Source organism: Pongo abelii, chromosome 2, assembly GCF_028885655.2.
Source record: "Pongo abelii isolate AG06213 chromosome 2, NHGRI_mPonAbe1-v2.0_pri, whole genome shotgun sequence".
Classification (NCBI taxonomy): domain Eukaryota; kingdom Metazoa; phylum Chordata; class Mammalia; order Primates; family Hominidae; genus Pongo; species Pongo abelii.
In genome coordinates, this window is record NC_085928.1 from 177,389,910 (window position 1) to 177,413,833 (window position 23,924).

Sequence of the window (23,924 nt, forward strand, 5' to 3'; positions counted from 1 at the left end):
CATTCAGGACATAGGCATGGGCAAGGACTTCGTGTCTAAAACACCAAAAACAATGCCATCAAAAGCCAAAATTGACAAATTGGATCTAATTAAACTAAAGAGCTTCTGCACAGCAAAAGAAACTACCATCAGAGTGAACAGGCAACCTACAAAATGGGAGAAAATTTTCGCAACCTACTCATCTGACAAAGGGCTAATATCCAGAATCTACGATGAACTCCAACAAATTTACAAGAAAAAAACAAACAACCCATCAAAAAGTGGGCAAAGGGTATGAACAGACACTTCTCAAAAGAAGATATTTATGCAGCCAAAAGACACATGAAAAAATGCTTATCATCACTGGCCATCAGAGAAATGCAAATCAAAACCACAATGAGATACCATCTCACATCAGTTAGAATGGCAATCATTAAAAAGTCAGGAAACAACAGATGCTGGAGAGGATGTGGAGAAATAGGAACACTTTTACACTGTTGGTGGGACTGTAAACTAGTTCAACCATTGTGGAAGTCAGTGTAGTGATTCCTCAGGGATCTAGAAGTAGAAATACCATTTGACCCAGCCATCCCATTACTGGGTATATACCCAAAGGACTATAAATTATGCTGCCATAAAGACACATGCACACGTTATATTTATTGCGGCACTATTCACAATAGCAAAGACTTGGAACCAACCCAAATGTCCAACAATGGTAGACTGGATTAAGAAAATGTGGCACATATACACCATGGAATACTATGCAGCCATAAAAAATGATGAGTTCATGTCCTTTGTAGAGACATGGATGAAATTGGAAGCCATCATTCTCAGTAAACTATCACAAGGACAAAAAACCAAACACTGCATGTTCTCACTCATAGATGGGAATTGAACAATGAGAACACATGGACACAGGAAGGGGAACATCACATTCTGGGGACTGTCGTGGGGTGGGGGGGAGGGGGGAGGGATAGCATTAGGAGATATACCTAATGCTAAATGACGAGTTAATGGGTGCAGCACACCAGCATGGCACATGTATACATACGTAACTAACCTGCATATTGTGCACATTTACCCCAAAACTTAAAGTATAATAATAATAATAATAATAATAAGTCACAAATTGCTGGGAATTTGCAGAACAAATGGCTGTTTGAATTCAGTGTGTGAGGCATATTGAGTGATCTCCCTATGGCTGGAAAGAAGTTTAAGAAAAGGAAATGCATGAAAAATAGTTTGGATCATTGAAGGTTGAAGAAGTGGTTGTGTCTCAGGGCACACTTACAGAGCATCCTATTGCAGTATTTAATGTTGACCATCTCATACCTAGTGCTGACAAAATTGTCAGAGAAGTCAGATCTATCTGTCAGTGTGAGAACGAGTAGCTACACCATGTGTGAAGGTGATAATATATTTCTGACCTCATTCACCTCCTCCATCAGGAAAGTTTTTCATTCTGTTCATTTGCCCACATAATTGATGGGTGATGACTAAATTAACAACACGTTTCCAAAGCCCAGATAGCTATATAGAAATAAATACATAAAACATTTCTGCACTATTTCATGTTATGATATACAACCCCATCAGACAGACAAGCTTAGGCCCCTTTTTATAGAACAGAAGACTGAATTTAAAAGAGGGTAAGTAACTTGGGATGAATTGGCTCTCTTCATCCATTTTTTTTACCTAGTTATTTTTGAACAAGTCAGTACCACTGAGACTCAAAGAATTCAGACTATCTTGGCTTTGTTGTACAAGTGAACGTGTTAACCATGCAGGATTCCCCCAGTGCAAGTTAGCATAAGATCTCCATCTTCTCAGATATGTTGTCAGCCCAAAAGACTGTTGCTAAATCTGCAAGCTGTAGCGTTACAATTTCTTGATTGTGTTCATCATCCAGCAGCTTATGGATGACTATTTCATGTGTTCTCATATTAGTGAATTAACATTTGCAAATTGGTTTATAAGAGTTGTATTAGCTCTGCTTAGATGAGAGACTCAAAGTTGTAATTCCCATTACTCAGATGAGGAGATCCAAACAGGGCAGAAATGAAAACCCATATAATACTTTTACTTATGTGGTTTTATTAGAAGTATAGCCAGAGTGCTTATCTAACATTCTAAAATGCTTTTTGGCTTTCATTAAGAAAAACTACTTAAACATAAAGTGCTTGTTTACAGACAGCTCAAGATGACTATGACATTTATTCACTGTGCGTAAATTTATCAGAGCTGAATGCTCTTTCAGTTTTAAGCTCAGCTAGTTAATGTAGTCCTAACAAAACAAATTAACATCATAATATAAGAATTATTTATTATACTACCTGTTATTCCAGAAAGGTCGCAGCCACCACTAAATATCTCGGTTATGTTCAAAGAATACAAAACGTCTTTGAAGTCTACTTTTTGTTCTACTTTAAATCTGTTATTGAAAGAAAAAGAAAAAAAGTCTTGAAACACTGCACATTTTTACTATCAATTTTTTAATGGATGACTTGGAGGATAATATATTGTAAAATCTTTTGTTTTTATTATCTCAATTACATTTTCTCACATTTCACACCATTTTCCCCAGCTCCAACAATCAGCTCTGGGTTGCCAATAACTTGCTTCCCAGATAAATGGTTGGAGGAAAGAGGGAACAGAAATTGCATTTTTTTTTGGAAGTAACAATTACCCAACAAAACTAGGTGAGAATTCTAAGTTCTATCTAAGGTCTCAATTGCTTGGCTTCTTTCTAACAAGTCTAAAATTTCCCTCTTATGTATTCAAGATTTTTACACCATCAAAGATGGTTCCTGGCAGATGCCCTTGACATGATGAGCAGGGAACAGGAGTCCACAGTCCTTGGAGAAGATTGTTAGCTATTAAGGAACAGAGAAATAGTTATAACCCATCATTCATCTCTCCCATTGTCACAGTCAATGAGATGTTCTTCAGTTTATGGACAGGCCTAATATCTTCTGAATAGGCCCTATAAAAGGATAAAGGAAGGGGAACCAGATTTCTTTCAAAGGAAATAAAAGACAAAAATTACAGGAGAGGGAAAAAAAAAAGGAGCTAGCCAGTGCTTCCAACACTGAGCCATAAGTTAGGAGACTAGTGTCTGGCTCACCTGTCTGTGCCTTAATTTGCCTCACCTGTGAAAAGGGAACTTAACCAGATAATCCCAAAAGATTTTCTCAGCCACTGATCTTCTATGATTCCAAGTCAAAAGCAATCACTGAACCTCACTTTCCCATTTAAATAAAAGTGGGGGTGGGGGGAAGCTAGTACTTATTGACTTCATAGATGCTTAAAGCATTAATTTGCATTTTAAATACAGATCAGAAACTTGGTTTATGAAAGAAAAGACATGTGTAATAATCTTAAACAGGGAGCTATATATATTTCCTACATCAGCAAAATTCCAGGCAATTCCCACTGAGGAGCTTTGTCTATGCCCTCTGGGCATTGACCCCTGTGCTCTCCAGTTAGAATGCATACACTAGTGCTCAAGGATCCTTGTTCATTCAGCAGGTAGGTCCACATCTGGAGCTAGAAATTAGGTGGGGCAATCAGTCTAATTAGATCATTGTTTTCATTGGCAAATACTGAATGAGCTTCTTAATTATAATTCTCCAAAGCAATGAACATGCTGTGGCAGAACTCTACTGGGAATAAATTATTTCTTGGTAAAATAATATGTTTTATTGGAAGATGGTAACTCATTCAGAACCCTATCTGCCTGGGAATGGACATATCATGCACACTAAAATCAGCTGACAAAGAAAATAGCTCATTCTATGCCAACTGCTTTCACCTTCTTCCTTGTAACTTCCTACTAAGAAAGATAATATGCAGCATGATGGTTTGGGAGGTTGGCTTTTTTCCTGTTTTTATTACCACAGTCTTTAAACTGAATGGAGTATGGGCTTTTAAAGGGTGGAGAATATATGTTCTAATCTACCTATAAATGGGCTACAATAGTCCAATAATTTTAGGATAATGACAAGAATACTGCAAGACTTATTACAACTTCTAATAATGCCTAATTATCACTGGAGAGTCATTTAAGTAACAGTCCTGCTCATAATATAGTCCAATGAAACCTACAGCAATAGAAACACATTCAGCCATCTAATGAAAGTATAATCTACAGCCAATTCCTAATTATCCATAATTATTGGAGCCATGAATAGCCAGGTGTGAAGAAGCACTGCCATGTGTTAGATACTTAAGATAAATTATAGTTTTTAATCTTTACAAAAATCTAAGGAAGTCGGCATTATTATTTCCATTAACGTGTAAGAAAATAGAAGCCTGAGGAGGTTAATTTTCAGGCTCAAGGTTAAGGTAGGTTCCAGAGGTATGATTCAAACTCAGGTCTATTTGAAGTCAAAGCTAATGTGCTAACTGCCACTACCTTCTAATCAAAATGTAATTCAACACCACCATATTGGTCAATATATATAATGTCCCTCTTCCAAAGTTTATGAGTCTTCATATTTCTCCCAGTTGTGGTTCATTTTCCCTTTTCCTTAATCCTCCTCCAAAATTGTCAAAAGAACAGCAGGAAAAGGTAAAAGAATGAGCAGCAAAATGCTAGATAAACAATTAGCAACTAAATCATGAATGGAATTTTCAGCATATACAAATAATATCTATTTGTTTAAAAGAGAGTAATTCACTCCCAAATGTAACCATTGTGTTGAAACAGATCTCACATAGGGAAAAGCTGCAGAAAAATGAAAAACAATCCCAATTTTTGTTTTAAGAATGACCTACTTCTGGCCTCCAGGCCCTGTTGGGGAATGGTATTGGCCCTTCCTTTCCCCTTATCCCCAGAGTTCTTGTTTAATGAAAAAAAGTCTTGGATCAATTTCCCTCTGGGTTTGTGTTATCATCTGAAATCCCAGCTTTGGTACAGTGGGCTTGAATCATTCTTGGTGTATTAGGCTATTCTCACACTGCTATAAAGAAATAGGAGTCTCAAAAAAAAAAAAAAGAAAAGAAAAAAGAAATATCTGAGACTGGGTAATTTATAAAGAAAACAAGTTTAATTGGCTCACAGTTCCAAAGGCTGTACAGGGAGCATGATGCTGGCATTTGTTGGTCACCGGGGAGGTATCAGGAAACTTACAATCATGGCTGAAGGCAAAGAGGAATGGGCACATCTTACATGGCTGGAATAGGAGGAAGAGAAACGGGGCAGGGGCTACACACTTTTGAACAACCAAATCTCGTGAGAACTCTACCATGAGCACAGCACTGAAGGGGGAAATTTGCCCCCATGATCCCATTACCTTCCACCAGGCCCCATCTCCAACTCTGGGGATTGCAATTTACATGAGATTTGGGTGGGGACATAAATCCAAACCATATCACTTGTACTGTTCAGAGCTGGAACCAACCAAACCAAATCTTAGGGTTGCTCATGAGGAGAAAAATACAACACAATCTTTGACAATGGTGGCCCTAGATGGTTATGTGAGTACACAGTAAATTCTGGTCACTTTCCAATCAATTACCTCTGTGTGTGTGTGTGTGTGTGTGTGTGTGTGTGTAAAATAATTAAAATAATCTATTAACCTCACAGGCTGAATTTAAAATACTTTCACATATGAAACATCTGGATAATGTTTAATGTATGCCTAGTATTCCCATTTTTAATCCATGTCCAATAGGTCAAAGTAAATGAACATTTTGTAATCACTACTGCAGCTGGTCACAACCTATCTATTCTCATATCCAGTCTTATTTTCCTTGCCTTCCTCCCACCCACACACAATTTACATTCACCCACTTATAGATCCAAGGCTGACCAAGCCTAGAATTAATTTATAGCTAGCAAAAAGATGATCCTTTATGTCCTGTGGTAAGTGTTACATCTTTTGAAAAGTCTCCTTGGTACGGCTACTCCAGATCTCTCATCCTACTGCTCACCCGATCACTGACTGCTTGTTCTGTTCTGTGCTCCCTCTCTTGCTTGCCCTACAGTCACCTGTTTTCAGACATCTGGCTGACCTCTTCTAGTATTGGCTCAGCCATTAATTAGCTGTGTGACCACAGGCAAGGTATTTACCTGCCTCCATCTTGTCTGTAACCTTAACATAAAACTAGATCTTTATGTTGGCATTATAATATATGGCCACTGTTAGAATTAAATGAGTAATAATACAAATAATATTTAGCTAATATTGAGCACTAAAAATTGTATACACATTATCTCATGGAATCCTCACAACACTAAGGCATGTATTATCATTACTGCATTTAACAGTATAAGAAAAATCTTAGAAAAGTAATTTGCTTAAAGTTATATAGTAAGAAAGTGGCAGGGCTCTGGGTCTTCAATATTATTTTCAGTAATCTGGTTTCAACAATTGACAAAAGATACTGTGAGGTGCCACATCAGTCAATATTTTTAAAGAATGATACCTCTCACAAAGACTACGGCTATTATTAAGATAATACTGTACTTTTGAATAGAACTGTAGTGCTTAACAAGTTTAAAGGCCGAGACTTCCAAAAATTCAGTGAGAACTATAAAGCCTCTCCCAAGGAAAATAACATACATAACCTTACATGCATAAACTTGCAAATAATTTCAGGGCTTCAAAGACCCTTGGAAGTATATTGGAAGTATATCCTAGACCTCTCTAGAAGTCCATGGTGCCCAGGTAGGGACTACTACAAAAGAGCAAGAATTCACAGCCCTCTCATTTTCTGGTAAGTTGAGCCTGGAACCCCCAAACAACCTATTTCTTCTTAACCCATATCTAGTTAGTCACACATTTCAATAACTTCACCAGTTCCTTACTATTCCCAGTGAGGCTGCTCCCTTTAAACACTCTTTATTTAATGTCCAAGTTGCTGCAGTGGTTTTTTAACTGATCTTTTAGGCTTTAGTCTTTCCCTCTTTAACAAATCTGGGATATTACCACTACTCAGTTTAAAGCAACAAATGCTCATTGAATAGCTACTATTTTTCATACACATGCTTGTTGCTGCAGTCACAGAGAGGAAACATGCCTAGCTCTTCACCTCAACTAGCTTATGGGTCAGAGGGGAAGACAAACAATTCATTTTAATATAACTGCTATGCAGAAATAAACACAAGGTACTAGGAGAACTTTCCCAATGGGGAGAAGGGAAGATGCTTGTATGATATTGCATGGAGAGATCAGAAAGGCTTTCTAAAACCCAAACTTAATTTTAAGGACAAATAGAAGTTATATAGAAAAATAGGGACCGTTGGCAGGGGTGGGGGATAAATGAGGAAGAGGGAAATTTTTCAGACAAGTTATCCAGGGTGAACAATTTTGACTACTACATATATCTTTTTAAAACACTGACTTAATCATTTCATTGTCTTACTTGGACATATTCAACAATTCTTCATTGCATATAGGATTTATTCTTCAACTCTTTTAAAACCCAACTCAAGTCCTTCTTTCATGAAGCCTTTGTTTACAGTTTGTTTCCTGTGCATTCTCCCTTTTTGTGAACCTTCTAATGCTTACTGATTATACCATTCTTTTAGTACTTATTGTACATTGCTGTGTAGTCTTAGTGAATTTCTTTTTTTTTTTTCTTTTTTTTTTTTTTTGAGATGGAGTCTTGCTCTTTCGCCCAGGCTGGAGTGCAGTGGCACGATTTGGGCTCACTGCAAGCTCCACCTCCCAGGTTCACGCCATTTTCCTGCCTCAGCCTCCCAAGTAGCTGGGACTATAGGCGCCCACCACCACGCCTGGCTAATTTTTTGTATTTTTTTTTTTTCTTTAGTACAGACACGGTTTCACTATGTGAACCAGGATGGTCTCGATCTCCTGACCTCATGATCCGCCCACCTCAGCCTCCCAAAGTGCTGGGACTACAGGCATGACCCACCGTGCCTGGCCGTCTTAGTGAATTTCTTGCGCAAATCTTGTACTATTCCATTTTATCAATAGGTGGTAACCATCTTATCAATAAGGAACCTATTGCTTTACATCTGTCCCAGCCTCTTGCCCACAGTAGAATCCCAATCAATGTTTTTGAACAGGAAATACACTTTCTAATAAGTATCAAACTAATAAGGCTGTGACCCAATAGACACGAGAGCTAATCTTTCTTTGTCAATACTCATTGAATGGCAATCAATTTATCTTCTCAGTGCCTCAGTTTTCTTATCTGTGAGATGGGAGAATAACTAAGTCAGATGATAAAATCACAACATTTGCTATTAAAATATAAATGCTAACACTTCATAAAGTTAAAAGTTACTTGTTTATTTACCTTATATGTATTAAATTATCAGTTTTGCCATTACACACAATTTTTATACTATATTTTCAGAATGATCCTTCTACAGAGAAGAATCTGGCATATAGCAATTACGTTTTAGATCCTTCAACCAAAGGAAGTTTTATTACTAAAATATTTAAAGGATCTCATACTACATTTAGACAAAGTAATATGATTATTTTAGCTAACATTCAACTGCAGGATGATGTCCAAAATTATATATCTGGTATATTACAGATAATAAATAATGGAAAGTACTTGAGTATTTTTCGATGATATCTTATTGGCCTCAATTCTAAACTAGTTATACACAAAAGAGGGGAAGGAGAAGTATTTCTTAAGCAGTAACTATAAATAGTCACTCACATGCTCCTTTCTACTGTAGCTTAAATATAAACATTCTTATGGGTGTTTTTTTTTTTTTTTGGCATATACTAACTTTGCTACCAAAGAGATATTTTGTTTTACAACAATATAGAATTTATTACAGTTGGTGTTACGGGTTGAATTGTTTATACCCCCTTTCCCAAATTCATGTGTTGAAGCCCTAACCCCCAGTATCTTTTAATGTCACCTTACTTGGAAATAGGAATGGGCCTTAATCCAATATGATTGGTGTCCTTATAAGATATGAGAACACCACACGAAGACAGATGGCTACATGACAACAGAAGAAATAATTGGAGCGATTTATCTATAAGTAGAGGAAAACCAAGGACTTCCAGCCATTACCAGAAGGTAGGAAGAGGCAAGGAAGGATTCTCCTAACGGTCTCAGTGAGAGCATGTTGTGCTGACACCTTGATTTTGACATTTAGCCTCCAGACTGTGAGAGAATCAATTTGTGTTGTTCTAAGCCACCTACTCTGGTGTGTTGTGCTGTTATAGCAGCTCTAGGAAATTAATGAAGTTGATTAAGCTGTTCCAATTTTATCTAAATACTTAGTTATCAGTTTGAAAACCATTTCACATTTATTCAGATGTAAAAGAACCACAGCATTCAGTAATAAAATATAAATCTGCCAGTCTACCCCAAACATTTATTGAGCCTACATCGTTTTCTCTCTTCTCTACCAAACGCATATTTTAAATGGGTATTTTTCTGTTGTGAGGAAATTGTTCCTTTTGGGAGAAATGTATTTCAGAACTTTTAATCCATGATTTTGGTGCTCAGGAAACTTAATTCATAAACGGGTTCTGATAAGTTAAAATTGTTAATGAACTAAATACATAGCAAATTGTTCCTTTAACAAATCAGAAAACATTAATTTAGTAAAAAAAGAATGCATTTTATATGTAATGCTGTATTAGGTGATTAAACAATAACAAATTTCTGTCCTCTGAATTTAGAAAAAAAAAATCTCACTATTCCTTCTCTAGACAGAAGTTTTGAAGTAAATGGCTAATGTCCTATTTTTCATGATGCTATATGTATGGAAAGGAGGGAAAGCTTCATCAGGGTCCTCAAAGAGAATAAATTAGAGTGACCGGAAAGTTGAATTCTGGTTTTTAAGATATTTAAAATTAAATAAAGAGAAATGATATAGAATTTCTTTCCTTGAAAATATTTGTGTAATTTAATTCAATAATACTCATTTAGCACATACTATATACCAGGAAGCGTGCTAGGAACAACAGAAACTAAAATGAACAAGACCTAACCCGCTGTCCCAGAAATCACATTTTAATAGGACAGACAGGAATGTGAGCAAGAAATAAAAGTGCAATGTAATAAGTGCTATGATGTGAATTTTTTGGAAGTGTTCTAGAAATATAGATAAGGAATGGTTCACTCTAACTAGGCATGTTTGGGTGCGATAACTTCAAGGGAAACCATGGAGGATTAATGGGAACTTATTGGTCAGACACCACAGAGAAGGGCCTGCCACACAGAAGAGAAAGGAGCGGAGTCTGAGAACTCAGAGAAGACAATGTTTCTAGTTTGGTACTGTCTGGGCAGTGATCTTCTTAACAAAGAAAAAAATAAAATAAAGCCGTCATTTATTTAGCACCTTCTAGTTGCCAGACATTGTGCTATGAATAGGAGTATGTAATGAGATACTGTAACTGAAACTGCCAAGTTTTTAAATATCATTGGTGGCTGGAATTTGTATGGAAAAGGGGAATACAACTGCCAACTATTGTTTTTGTTTCTATAAAAATGAAGATTCAAATTCAGTTTTTAAGGCAAATTGTTCTTTTGTTTGGGGAAAGCAATACAATGAGCTTTTTCATTTTGCAAGTAGAACCAGTGGGATGGAGATGGGGAAGTTTGAGATGACGAGGGCGTAAGCTATTTTATATGATATGAAAACATTGTTTTCACTGCAATCTCCTGCTATAGATGCTTTTATTTTTTTTTTTGGAAATAGGGTCTCGCTTTGCTGCCCAGGCTGGAGTGCAGTGGCAGGATCACAGCTCACTGAAGCCTCGAACACATGGGCTCAAGTGATCCTCCTGCCTTATCCTCCACAGTAGCTGGGACTACAGGCACACACCACCATGTCCAACTAATGTTTTTTAATTTTTTTTATTTTCTAAAGACAGGGTCTTTCTTTGTTGCTCCTGCTGGTCTTGAACTCCTGGGCTCAAGAGATCCTCCTGCCTTGGCCTCCCAAAGTGCTGGGATTACAGGCATAAACCACCACATCTGGCAACTATAGATTCTTGTCACAACTGGGAAGCTGGCCTTAGAAAGCATGGAAGAAAATCTGGGTCACCTTCTCTTTATACTGGGAAATGTTGGAGGACTCTGAATGCTGAATAGGAGGGAGGTATAAAGATAACTCTTTTAGGTGAAGGTGGGTGCTAGCACCATTGCAATTGTAGGCTAAGTATAACAACGGACAGAAGGAGACTATTTGGTACAAGAAATAGTCTACACTCAGGGAACTATCATGATTGGTACCTGGTTTTAAATTACTTGCTATGTTGTAAGTCCCTTTCACTATCACCAAGATTTCAGGAAAATTTGCTTAAACATTGAAGTTGTTCTTCTTGTGTTAGTTTGCTAGGGCTGCCATAACTAAGTACTACAAGCTGGGTATCTTAAATAACAAATAGATTGTCTCACAGTTGCAGAGGCTAGAGGTCTTAAATCAAGATGTCAGCAGTGTTGGATTCTTCAGAAGGCCATAAGGGAAAAATTTGTTCTATGCCTCTCTTGTTGATTTGTAGATGGCCATTTTTTCTCTGTGTCTCTTCACATCATCTTCCTTCCATGTATATCTCTGTCTAAATTTTCCTTTTTAGATGACAACAGTCATGTTGGATTAGAGCCCAGCCTAATGACCTAACTTTCATTACTCTGTAAAAATCTTGTCTCCAAATAAGGCAACATTCTGAGTTACTGGTTAGAACTTCACCATATGAATTTGGATGGGGGGGATGCAATTCAACCCCTAACAGTTGTGCTTGAAAGAATTAAGAGAGAAGTCTGTGTCTACACTGTGGGAGTAGTATGGGAAGTGTGGAGTGTGGCCCTGGAGTGGAGATGCTGATAATAAGGCCAAACGTTCAAAGTTGTCTACACTGTGGGAATAGTTGTATGGGAAGTGTGGCCCTGGAGTGGAGATGCTGAGAATAAGGCCAAACAGTTCGAAGTTGTCTACACTGTGACAGCTTGGACAGATTTTTGGACTGTGAAACTTTCCTCTAAGGATTCCTAAAAATGCTGTCAAAGGAAATTTTGGTGAAAGCCTGTATTTCTTCTTGTCAGTTGAGGTTGGGGCTTATGCATTATTATTTAGACTGAAAAATCTGGCAATAAGTATCATTATCCACATTTTATACTGATAAAACCACAACTCAAAATGGTCAAGTGACTCTCCTGAGACCCCACTGGTGGTACATGTCACAGACAGTTTTCAAACTCAGTAATTTTTTTTTGTCTCCAAGAAAGTGATCATTTCAAAGCTAAGAGATGTAAATTTGAAAATAAACAATTTAATTTCAAAAAGATTATTTCATTATAGAAGGTACACCATCTGTCATACACACCATTATACCCCAGTGTTTGGCACAGTAGGTGCTAAAAAAATATATTCTTTGAAAAAAGAATAATATCAAGTAGAGATATTCAAATGGCTGGGAAATGAAAGAGAAGTTGGGGGTAGAGACTCAGATTTTAAAAACCAGAATAACAGGTGATATTTCTGAGAGAGAGTAAGAAGAGGAAAATTCTGAAGATGAAACTCTGATAAACATTTTTGCTTGGGAACAGAAACAAAATAGAAGTAAGCCAAGGAGCAGGGAAAATTTCCAGAGAGAAAGAAATAAGTCAGTAGTGTCCTGGAGACTAAAGGAAGAAAGCTTTTCCAGAAAAAAAGGGATGGTTAATAATACTTTGATCAAGATCCCAGAGTTAGGATGAGAGAAGTAGAGGATACTTCTTTCTCCACAATATCAAAGAAGGTAAAGAAAGAGAAGATTAATAAAGATTTACATAAATTTTGAGGTGATTTCTATAAATAGAGAGGAGAAAGTTTACCTGATGATAGGTTTTCTTTAGGATATAGGAGACTGGCACACTTGTTGGAAGTAAGAGAAATCAACCTAGAGTAGTAAGTGAAGGAGAGAAGTAATGTTCTGGTATAGTGTGGGTAGGAATAAAGAAGGTTCTCAAGAGTAAGCAAGGAGTGCTGAGCTCTAGTCTTGGTAAGGCCAGAGGTGACTCCTTTCCAGGTTTTTGCTCCAACAAAATCAACAGTTGCAGTAGTTGCAGTAGTTGAAGAACAGGAGTGGCTTTTTTTCTTTTTTTTTATACTGGGGCTCACTCTGTTGCCAGGCTGGAGTGCAGTGGCGCAGTCTCAGCTCACTGTAAACCTCTACCTCCCAGGTTCAACTGATTCTCTTGCCTCAGCCTCCCAAGTAGCTGGGATTACAGGCACCCGCTACCATGCCCAGCTAATTTTTGTGTTTTTAGTAAAGACAGAATTTCACCACATTGGCCAGTCTGGTCTCGAACTCCTGACCTCAGATGATCTGCCCGCCTCAACCTCCCAAAGTGCTGGGATTACAATCATGAGCCTCTATGCCTGGCCAGGAGTGGCTTGTTGAGTGGACTCAGAATTGAGGATAGTTGAGAAGAGAATTAGGAAAGGGATAAAGGAGACAAAAACATTAAAAATGTTACTGAGACCATGACTGAAATAACTAATGACTAGATCCTGGCTGAGTGGAAAAGGGAGTAAAAACCAAGAGGTTTAGGAGACCAATGGCCAGAAACAGGGGAGCACAAAACATTTGGGGCTTGATGAGTTTGAAAGGAAATTTAGAAATAAAACGACAGTATATAAATTACACATAAATCTCTTTTTAAAAGTTTGGGTAGAGTGTGAATTGAGTCATTTGGGCACACCTTTCTCTTTGAAGTTTCTCCTGTCTCTTAGAAGCATGATGTTAAAAATTTAGTTCATAATTATTGCTTCCTGAGATAATCCTTTGCAATTTCCATTTTGTACTAACTACCTAAAATTGACTATAGGATTCTGTTTACAATTCAATGATTGTTAGAGCACTGTCTGTCAAAGTGATATAACATATCTTTCAATTGTGTAAAACATACCATTATAATTATTTTTTTCTTAATAAGAGATAAATATTAAAAATTCCAATCAGGAAAAAAGTGGAGAAAGATAAATTAGCATAATAAAAAGACAATAATTCCTTCTAATCCCAACATTCTAATTTTAAGACATTTACTTATCTTTTAGAGAGAAAACTAAGCACTTAAATTCAGTTCTTCTCATGGTAAAGCAATGCTAGCACAGGTAAGCCCTGCTTCAGTATCCAAAAGTAGAGTAAAATTTCCAGATACATTTGTATTTTCATTTGTGTCAATAGACTTTTCAAGTATTTGTTACCTTTCAGCTGACTGCTCAAATTCCTACGTAAGTGGAAACGTAAGAACTAGTATAATAAAATAACATCACCAACCTAGGTAGGCTTATTTCTACTTCCTCTTCTTGCATCTCAGAGAGCCATTTTAGGATTTGTTGAGCAGTAATTAGTTTTTCCACTTCTTCTATATCCATACCTTCTGCAGGAAGTATGATAATTAAGCTAAATTCATCACTTTTATAAGACAATTCTAAAACTTGGTAGTTCACCGAAGATTCAGAAAAATAACCTGGAATAGACAAAATAAAATATCAAATATACTTGGCAATTCTCAAGACTATGCTTAGGAACTGTGGTTTCTCACATTACCATATTTTGTTCTCAGAAGAGCCTTCATCATTGGAATTTTGACAGTTGAACCATTTTTCTTAGTAAAATTTATCAGCTGTGTGTCCTCTTTTCTGAATTTCTGTTTCCAATCTCCTTTGAAATAAATAGCATTCACCAGGACAAGCCGAGTCAGAGGGCCAAATTCTTCCCCTGAAAACATGTCTTTAATTTTTCCTAGGAAGTGGGTGGAGGAGGAGGTAAGAAGAAATGTGCAATAGTGATTCAGTGGAATTGCTTTGAATAGAATTAAAGCAAAAGTGTCTTTTGCAGATCAGTTTTGGATAGGGCATGTTACCATCTAAATATGGTAATTTTGAGAATAGACGGGATTGCTGTTAAATATTTCATGAAGAAACAGGTGCAAATGGAATTTCACTATGAAATTAGAAATATGAGACTGTTTTAGGCAAACTTGGATATACCTAGACTCTCCAATAAGATCATTTGTAACCATTGTATGTCAGACATAAAGAATAAAAATATTTCTTCTTCCATATTTACCAGTATTATTCCATCTATTTCAAGGTCTTCTAAAATGTCAGTCATCATAAGCAAGTTAATGGTACACCCAAACTTGCCATTCTGACAGCTGCGTCCACTGACCATTGGAAAGGGAAAAGAATGGAGGATATTAGTATAATATGATTCTTTTCCTCCAAATAACTGGTCTCCTATTTCTATGTCCAGTGAGTTTTTCCAAGTTATGAGAAATAGGCATGACTGGGTGCCATGGAGCTGTCTAGTGATGTCCTCATTTCCTACAGCTGTGAACATGGCTCACCACGCTTATCTCACACTTTCAACTTATGCTTTCCCATATAAGGCTTCCTATAAGGCATATGTCTTATAACATCACATTTTTCATAGCTGATTAAATAAAGAAACAAAGTACTATTAATTGAGGGTTTGGTATATGCTTGTCACTTCACATACATTATTATTAAAACTCCAAAGAATTCTGAAATGTTTTAATAATATCCTCATTTTAAATGGAGCATAGCTTATAACTTTCCAAGATTTCAACGCAGATTTGTATGAATTTGAATTTACTATATCTCTCTGCAGTCAACTATGAAATTTTTTGCTAGCTTGCATTTAGACTACCATGTTTATGATAGAAATATTAACATTTATTATTAAATATTAGCACATTCAACTAAAATATGTTAATCATTTTCAGCATCTGTGGGAAAGAAGACATTTGGGATTGACAGATTTAACTTCTACCTGGTCAAAGAGATTATTTCTGCTTTTATACCTGAAAAATCTATGTTTTAACAAAAATTATTATTAAAATTATTTCATTAAAAATTCTATAAGCAGGTATCTCTCAAAAGAAAATAAAAGAATCAGTATACTTTTCAAAGCAGCTTATAATTTCTTTCCAGTTTTACAATTTAATATTAATTTAAATAACTATGAAATGAAATAGGATATTTGATTCCTCTGATCCATACTGCAGTAGGAAAATATTCAGCCATTCTTTACTTTAGGATATCAAAAACCGTGAATACAATGGCAAATAATAATTTTATGAAAATGGGAAACTTTACCATCTGTTTTTGTTTCTACCCAGGTACTTATCATCTCTGCACAAGGCTTTGCATCTTGAAAATCCACCAGTTTTATAGCACTCTGAAAAAATTCCTTGTTGCCATGGAGATACTGTTCTTTCACAGTGAATCCTTCTTGAAGGTAGAGGGCATTGGCAAGATTAAATGTAAATTCTTGTTTTTTCTCTGAGATGGCAGAGAAAAATGACTTCAGTACAAAAAATTCTTCCCCTAGAAAATAATTTTAATGTATATTGGCATATTGAACAACATAAAAACAACAGCTTTTCAGCTTTGCTATCTAAGTCCTCTGATTCATATCACCGTTTTTTGCACCCTTAGGTATAACTAACAATCCCTTCAAAGTTAGTATAAATATTTTAAGGATGTATCTCCTGTAAAACATGCATTTTGTAGAGAAATCAACTTTTATGTAGAAAAAAGAATGTCCATGTAAATTTGAAATTTGTCAAAAACAAGAATATGCATTTATAGAAGCTGAAGGAAAGTCCCTCTTGATAGTCACATTTAGCTCATTTTTAGTTATTGAAATTTATGTTTAGAATCTTATTCTTTGCATAACGTGAGCATGTGATACCTATGAAAAGGGAATGCTAATGAATGCTGATGGGGGCATGACAGTGATGAGCAATCCTTTTCAATATTACTTTTATTTCAGCTGAAGAAAAAATTGTTCTCTTATAAGCAACTGCACCTGTACAGGTTTTAAATTTTACAAGGCAACCTCTGTAATCATCTCTAGAGATGCATAAGAATCAGAATTGTCTATTTCTACAAGTTCATGAATTTATATACTTTGGCTGTCGACATCAACAATAAAAATCTTTAACCATTTTAACTCTAACCACTAGCCAAAATAAGTCAGAGTCAACTAAAAGAATCACTTTAGGCCTATTATTTATTTTTGGACTGTTCTGACTGCAGTGTTGTCCGGAAGCTATATATGCGTATGAGAGAACTCTACCCTGATATTTGGTTCACTAGCTTCCTGTTCATTGTGAAAGTGTACCAACAGTTTTCATTTCCTTCTGGCTTAATCTTAGAACTCAATCATTAAGTCTTGTAACTGTATTTCAAATAGGTTCTTTCTGGGCCTTCATTATATTTTCAGTTAAATACTGCAAATGCCACTTTCATAACCTAAAATTGATATATTCAATTAATCTTTATTCAAGAAAACCGGGTATTACTAAGAGGGACTTACTACTAGCTTTCTATTGGAAATAAGGAGGATGTGTGTGTGTGTACCTAAGCTTGTGTAAATACATTTTTTTTTTAAATCAGAAAGCTAGCAGCCCATAGGGCACCTTTGTGCAAACAAAAATAGTTCCCTCTCTGGGGGCTGGGCAGCTCCATGGCCTCTCATCTTGTCCAGCTGGGTTACAGAGGCTACATTTCAGTCCCTACTTGCCTTTTTGGCCTGGCGTTCTCACAACCTCACAGGAGGCTCTATGAAGTATACTGCATTATATTTCAAACTCCAGGATTCTCTGTTCACTGGTATATAGATACAGGTATAAACAATTTCAGATATAAAAAAACTTACTCCATATGATTAGATCTGAAGAATTTCAGTAATTCTTTATAACCCTGAAATTCCTTACATAAGAAAGGGAAGAAAGTTAAGCCATTTTACTTATTTATGTAATGATTTCAGAGGTAACCATTTATTGCTATCTGAAGCCTGAAACAAATATCTCAATAGCTGGGAGGCTACAGAAAAGGCTTTCTGAGTAAAGACACAAGAGCTTTTCCAAAAGAATTAATTAAGGTCAGAAATGAAGTGACAGAATCTGAAACTAATTTTCAGAAATCTGAAATACATGAACATCTTTAAAGGAATGAAAAAAAGAGAGAAAGGGAGAAAAAGTAGTTCCAAATCATTTGTCAAAGCAAATAGATTTATGTCATGTACTTAAGGTCTAAGTCTACGTGACAAACAGCTGCCCTTTGATAAATTGTTGAACTCAGAGGTCACTGAAAAAAATGTCACCAAGTAGTACGAGTTTGGAGAAGAATATAACATTATCTGCCCTATAAATTTTATTTGGTTTCTAGATTAATGACATTTTTAGCACAGATCAAAAATTATATATCTCCTAATAAGTAATGAGAACAAGTTTATTTCATTTTCTAAAATAGAGCCATGGATAACCCACAGGTCATGGGTGAATGTGGCTCTTGATTTGATTGTACCAGACCTCCAGAAGATGTTCTAAAATTCAGTGCATGTTCTCTTCTGCTAGTAAAAGTCTAAAAGCCAATTTTGTGTGCATATGGGAGATCCAAAGATGAAAACAAATGTAGTCATAGAATTATAGATTATTTCAGCCAAAAGGTCCAAATAAATTACCTAACCTCAACTTTTCTTTTTACAGTGAGGAATCTGAGGCCCAGAGAAATTAAAAAGCTTCACAAGTGACACGACTTGTGCGAAATCACAGGGTCATTTAGTTGCAGAACTGGGACAGGAATTCATGCCCAGTTCTCTTTTCAAAACCCTGTGGAAAAAAGAAGCACATTCAATTTAGCCTTGATTCATCATCAGCATTATCAGAGGTAAAGCAAAAGGGAGTATTAACAGATGATCAGCAAAATGGAGGACGTAAATTCAGAGCAGATGTTTTGACAATGAAGTAAAGAAGGAGAACTGAGGACCCTGAGAGCCTTACATAATATGTGAGAATTAATATTCTTATTAATATATTAGTGAGAATACATTGCTCTTATATTCTTAATCCTCACTGAATTATTGTAGGAATTAGCACTGAGCAAATTATGTAACCTTTCTTTGCCTCAGTTTTCTCAGGTTTATTATGAGGTTGTTTACTTAACAAAGTAATTATAAATATTAAATGAGAGAATATATATTAAGCACATGAAACAGTGGCTGATATGCTATCTATATTTTTGATAGTGCGTTATTACTATTACTTTATCATGTTCACAATTCACACTTGTTAAAACTTCTGTGTTTCTCTATATGATTTATCCATTTAAAGTAATTTTGTTTTCACAGACTCTAATTTATGTATCTTCACAAATATTGTATTACTTTTTCAAAGCTACAGCATGTGATATAAATGTTTCTGGGAGTGGTGTAGTAGGATTTGCTGAAATTAATCGAGGCTAACTCTGAAATACATTGGCTTCAGTATGCACTATTTGCAAAGAAAAATTCTTACAATTCACTTCACTATCACCAACTTCTTTTCTGTACAAAATTGTCTTTATTTAAAAGGAAGCAAATAAAATCCTGTAAATAGTATTTTCAGGAAAGCAAATTTCTAAATACTGCTACTCTGTGATAAGAAAAATACACTGAAATTATAGTTGTAGCAACTAAATTCCCAAATCAAAAATCTGTATTTAGAACGCAGTATCTCAGAGTAATCCAAAAGCTGAAAATTAAAACAACTATAGAAACTGAGAGCATGAGATAGCTAAGGAGATGAGCAGCAACAACTTTTCTTTTTTTTTTTTTTTTTTTTTGCCATGGCTGGAGTTGCCCTGGCTGGAGTGTAGTGGCACGATCTCAGCTCACTGCAACCTCCGCCTCCTGGGTTCAAGCACTTCTCCTGCCTCAGCCTCTTGAGTAGCTGTGACTATAGGCACATGCCACCATGCCCTGCAAATTTTTGTATTTTTAGTAGAGACAGGGTTTCACCACATTGGCCAACCTAGTCTCGAACTCCTGACCTCAAGTGATCCACCCACCACCCGCCTCAGCCTCCCAAACTGCTGAGATTACAGGTGTGAGCCACCACACCAGCCGAGCAACAATTCTTTCAAATGGGATACCAGCACAAAAGCACAGTATCCCAGTAAGAGGGATAGACACTATCCCAGACAGACCATGAGGAGACTCCAACAAAACAATCATCATTCACAAGCACAAAGGCCTCTGATTATTTAAATCCTTTTTTTCCCATTTTCCTTTTAAAACTAGTAACAAATAAGCTCTTAAAATGAACAAATTCATGTTTTTTCTTGGTCTCGTTACAGATGAGGTGCATTTTTTTTAAGAGAAATGTTGGAAACAACCTACTGAAGAAAGGCTAAATAAGTAATGGTATTTCTATAAGAGGTAATAAGATACAGTAATTAAAAATCATATTTTGAATCAGTTCCATGACATGGGAAAATGATCACAACATAGTGATAGTGGAAGAATATGTATGTGTATAGATGTATATTTTATGAGTATGTACATACACACACACACACACATGCACGCTCAATATAATCTCAAGTAATTAAAACTGGCTAAAACAAACTAAAAGAAAATGTACAAATATTTACTTAATTTTACGTTTATATATATGTCAATTTCTTAATAATTTTTGTAACCTTTTAAAGGAATTAATTATAAATGAATGAAAATTACATTTACAATTCTCCATTTTATTACAATTTTGTACTTTTCATTACATTTTCACTTATTAAAGTTTCTTTATCCTGAACTTCTAATATTAAAAAATGAATGTGTCCATATCTTATCCAGTGTAAGTAAGGAGATGTAAGAGTCTCACCAGCTGAGGTTTCCTGTTGTTTTAAAGTTTGTCTTATCTGCTGCTGTGCTTTTCCTTTGGCTCCCAGTTGTACCATCTCAAGAACCAAAGTTATTCCAAGGGGTGAAAATATAATGTTGTCCTTATGAGATAAGGAAACCTCTTGATAAAGATCCACTGCAAATTCGGTATTTTTTTGAGCTGAGCATCTTGAGGCTTGACTTCCAAAAAACAGCAATAGAAGACTCCACAAGAAGATTGTGTCCATTTTGACTTCTCTGTATTGTCTAAATCAAAATGTATTCATTTTCAAAACAGAGTTTTCCATAGAGAGCTCAACAGAAAACTTTCTACCTATTGAGGCTTTCTATCTTAATAGAACTTACTACCACAAGTGAACTCTATCCAATTAGATTTCTAAGTATCATCTATTTAGAAAAGTAGTTCATGTGTTAATGGTATTTCTTACATATCTTCAAGAACCAGTAGAAAATAAACTTGTAGTTTTGTGGCAAAAATCAAAAAAGACACTACAGTGTTGGAATGTTATCAATGGCAATGATATCTCCAAATAGTTATACAATAGTTTTTTTCTATCTTTTCTCATGGTTTTTAAGTGGGATAACTGTAACTCTGACATCAGGTAAACCTTCTGTGCAGTCTACTCTACAGTAATTTATAGATTAAGAGGAAGAAATGGAATAAAAACAGACTTACTCCAGTGTGGTTTTAGACCTATAATATTAGAAAATTAATGTATTCTAAAGTAACTGAGTAATCTGGCTAACTTTTTACAGTTTCCCTCATGCTTTATTTCTTAGGACAAAATAACCCAAAGCCCTCTTCCTGCTTTTCCAAAAGAAGAAAAATGCAATGCAGAAAACCTGCAAAGTTTGAAACAAAATGGCAATCAAATATAAATGATACAATAAAGTACTATGCTCACTACCTGGGTGATGAGATCATTTATACCCCAAACCTTAGTGTCAGGCCATATACCCATGTAGCAAACCTGTACATGTACCTTAATCTGTAATAAAAGTTGAAATTATAAAAGAAAAAATAAATATAAATAAAATGAAATATAATATCAAAGAATTGACAAAAATACTAACAAATGTAAGAGTAGCAGCAATTAAAAACCATAAACAATTCACAAGACTAATAATGCCCTATTAAAGTGCTCTCCACTAAAATTGCAGGAAATCAACCATTTGATTATATCTCAAGCAGAATTAGTCTTGCAATATTACCAGATATTTGGTAGAATGCTGACTCCAAGCCCTCATAAATTTTAGTAACAATAATTTTACCTTATAAACAATACATGTTAGTAATCCTTAAAAACTTATCCATCAGTAAGTTACTAGGAAGTAACCCTTAATTAGGGATAAAGATGAAAGCCTTCAGAATAGTGTGTTGTCAGCCTTAAGCAGAGACTTACATTTCTAGAGTGTTTTGCAGATCACTAAGGGTACCATAAATGGTAGGAGTCCCTAAGAACAATTATATTTATATATAAAGATTACTAATAGTCAAATATCCTTCCAAATTAAACTATGGAGTCATTATTTAGATATTTCAAATTATCTTTCAATGTATTTTGTTAAACTGTATTTGTTTAGATATACATTGACAAAAGACAAAAACCTCAAAAAACAATCCAAAGCAATTGTTAGAAAATGTGTTGGTAAACTTTAGATATAGACCTATGCTATTAATATCAAGCAAATGTTTCATTAGGGATTAATTTAGCATATGAGCTTGTAAATGAGAGTGCAACAATAGTTAAAAACTAGTGAGTAAGAGAAGTTTTACATGCAAAATAAATGTCTATGAATCATTATCTTCTAATATATTCAATTTCTCAGAAGACTTCTGACCAAAATATGTGTTTGTAGATATGCAGTCAAAATGTTATTAGTATCTTTAAGTTATCAACTGGAAATACTTAGATATAGCTTTATGTATTTGGTTTATATTAGAATAATGAACAGTATTATTAAAAATGTAATTTTTTTCTTTGTGGTAGAATCTCAGTATTAGAGTTTCCTTCTCATTATTATTAATAATCTTAATAATTAAATTTGTATTATTTGAGCATCCACATCCATTTTTTCTAGAAAATTTCTAAGCACTTAATAAATTATAATCTCAGACAAATATTGGTTTTAAAAATTCACTTACCTCATCAGGTTTTGGATCATATCTTATCAGAAAGCACAAAGTACTGCTGAACTAAACAACCTGATGAATAGTCCTATAAGAACTGGATCTTCTGATTTGTAGTGAAATCATTTAAGGAGAATAAAAGTGATAAGTTAATTAAATATATTCAAATGATTTTTACACCAAAGTAAATTGAAATGCCATTCCTTACTTTACTAAACACTCATAGGCAATGTTATTGCATACATACTTATTCAAAAGCTATTTATTTCTAAGGTACTTACCCCAAACTGGCTTCTGATTATTCACTGGAATGTTACAACTAAAATATGCTTGCGGGAAAACCCTTGTACATAAACACCTGAGCGATCAAGGCCAACTCCATTTATCTTGAACATTGCTTGATTAATTCCTCTAGAACCAAAGCAGGTGTTCACTACATTTGTGTTAAGAACTAACACGATCAGGTTAATGATCAACTGATGAAATGTGCAAGAATTGAGAAGTAAAACAATTATAGAATTTTTAAAAATTATTAAGTTTATATTATTATTTTATCCATTATTTTGCTTCTTTTAAAAGTTGCACGGAAAGTGAAAGGATGCGCTGGCAGTTGTAAATTTGCTAGTAATTAGTTCTTCTTGTTTCTCACAGGACTCCCACATCAGATTACCAATGCACTTTGTTATAAATATTTCAGAATGCCTATGAGAAAAAGAAGAAAGCTAAATCAAGTCCAGAATACAGAGACAAATTACTGCTGCATTTACAGAGTTCTCAACATTCATCAAATTATACAATAGTCAGAGGAGTTTCCTGTGGATATAAGGTGCATTTGAATCCTTAAGAAAAAGAGTGGATATTGAAGAAATACGTTCTTTATTTTGAGCAAAAAGGCCAGCAGAAAAGATAATGGATTTGCCAAAATATATCAGGATAATACTATTAGCCATAGGTAATTTGATGATAAAAATTGATGTTACCTTTATGTGCTTTTAAAACTCTACATGATTTTCTTTGCAAAAAGGTCATTAATAAAAAATTGCATAATTTAATGGGTTTCATCTCATTTTTGAAGTTCAAATCAATCACCTCAATGGCAATCAGATATTAAGCACATTGTATTATTTATCTATAGTCTTTGAGAAGAGAAAAAATTTAGTCCAGTTTTAATTAACTAT

The 23,924-nt window shown here is 35.1% G+C and overlaps 1 protein-coding gene and 1 long non-coding RNA gene across 2 annotated transcripts in view; one reads left to right on the forward strand and one right to left on the reverse strand.

Moving 5' to 3' along the window:
* The window catches only part of SERPINI2 (serpin family I member 2), a 39,189-nt gene extending 18,213 nt beyond the window's left edge, over positions 1–20,976 (reverse strand). The window contains exons 1-5 of the mRNA XM_024244754.3: positions 20,596–20,976; positions 16,043–16,273; positions 14,469–14,663; positions 14,196–14,388; positions 2,316–2,413 (exon numbers count right to left, since the gene is read on the reverse strand). Of these exons, the coding sequence (XP_024100522.1) occupies positions 2,316–2,413; positions 14,196–14,388; positions 14,469–14,663; positions 16,043–16,273; positions 20,596–20,842 (964 nt within the window). The 5' untranslated portion in view covers positions 20,843–20,976. The remainder of the gene's footprint in view (positions 1–2,315; positions 2,414–14,195; positions 14,389–14,468; positions 14,664–16,042; positions 16,274–20,595) is intronic.
* On the forward strand, positions 8,446–23,796 carry LOC129058712 (uncharacterized). Its single transcript, XR_008524017.2, has 5 exons — positions 8,446–8,997; positions 16,066–16,184; positions 18,442–18,742; positions 20,069–20,150; positions 23,398–23,796. It is a non-coding gene; the product is annotated as an uncharacterized LOC129058712 (long non-coding RNA).
* The last annotated feature ends 128 nt before the right edge of the window (positions 23,797–23,924 follow it).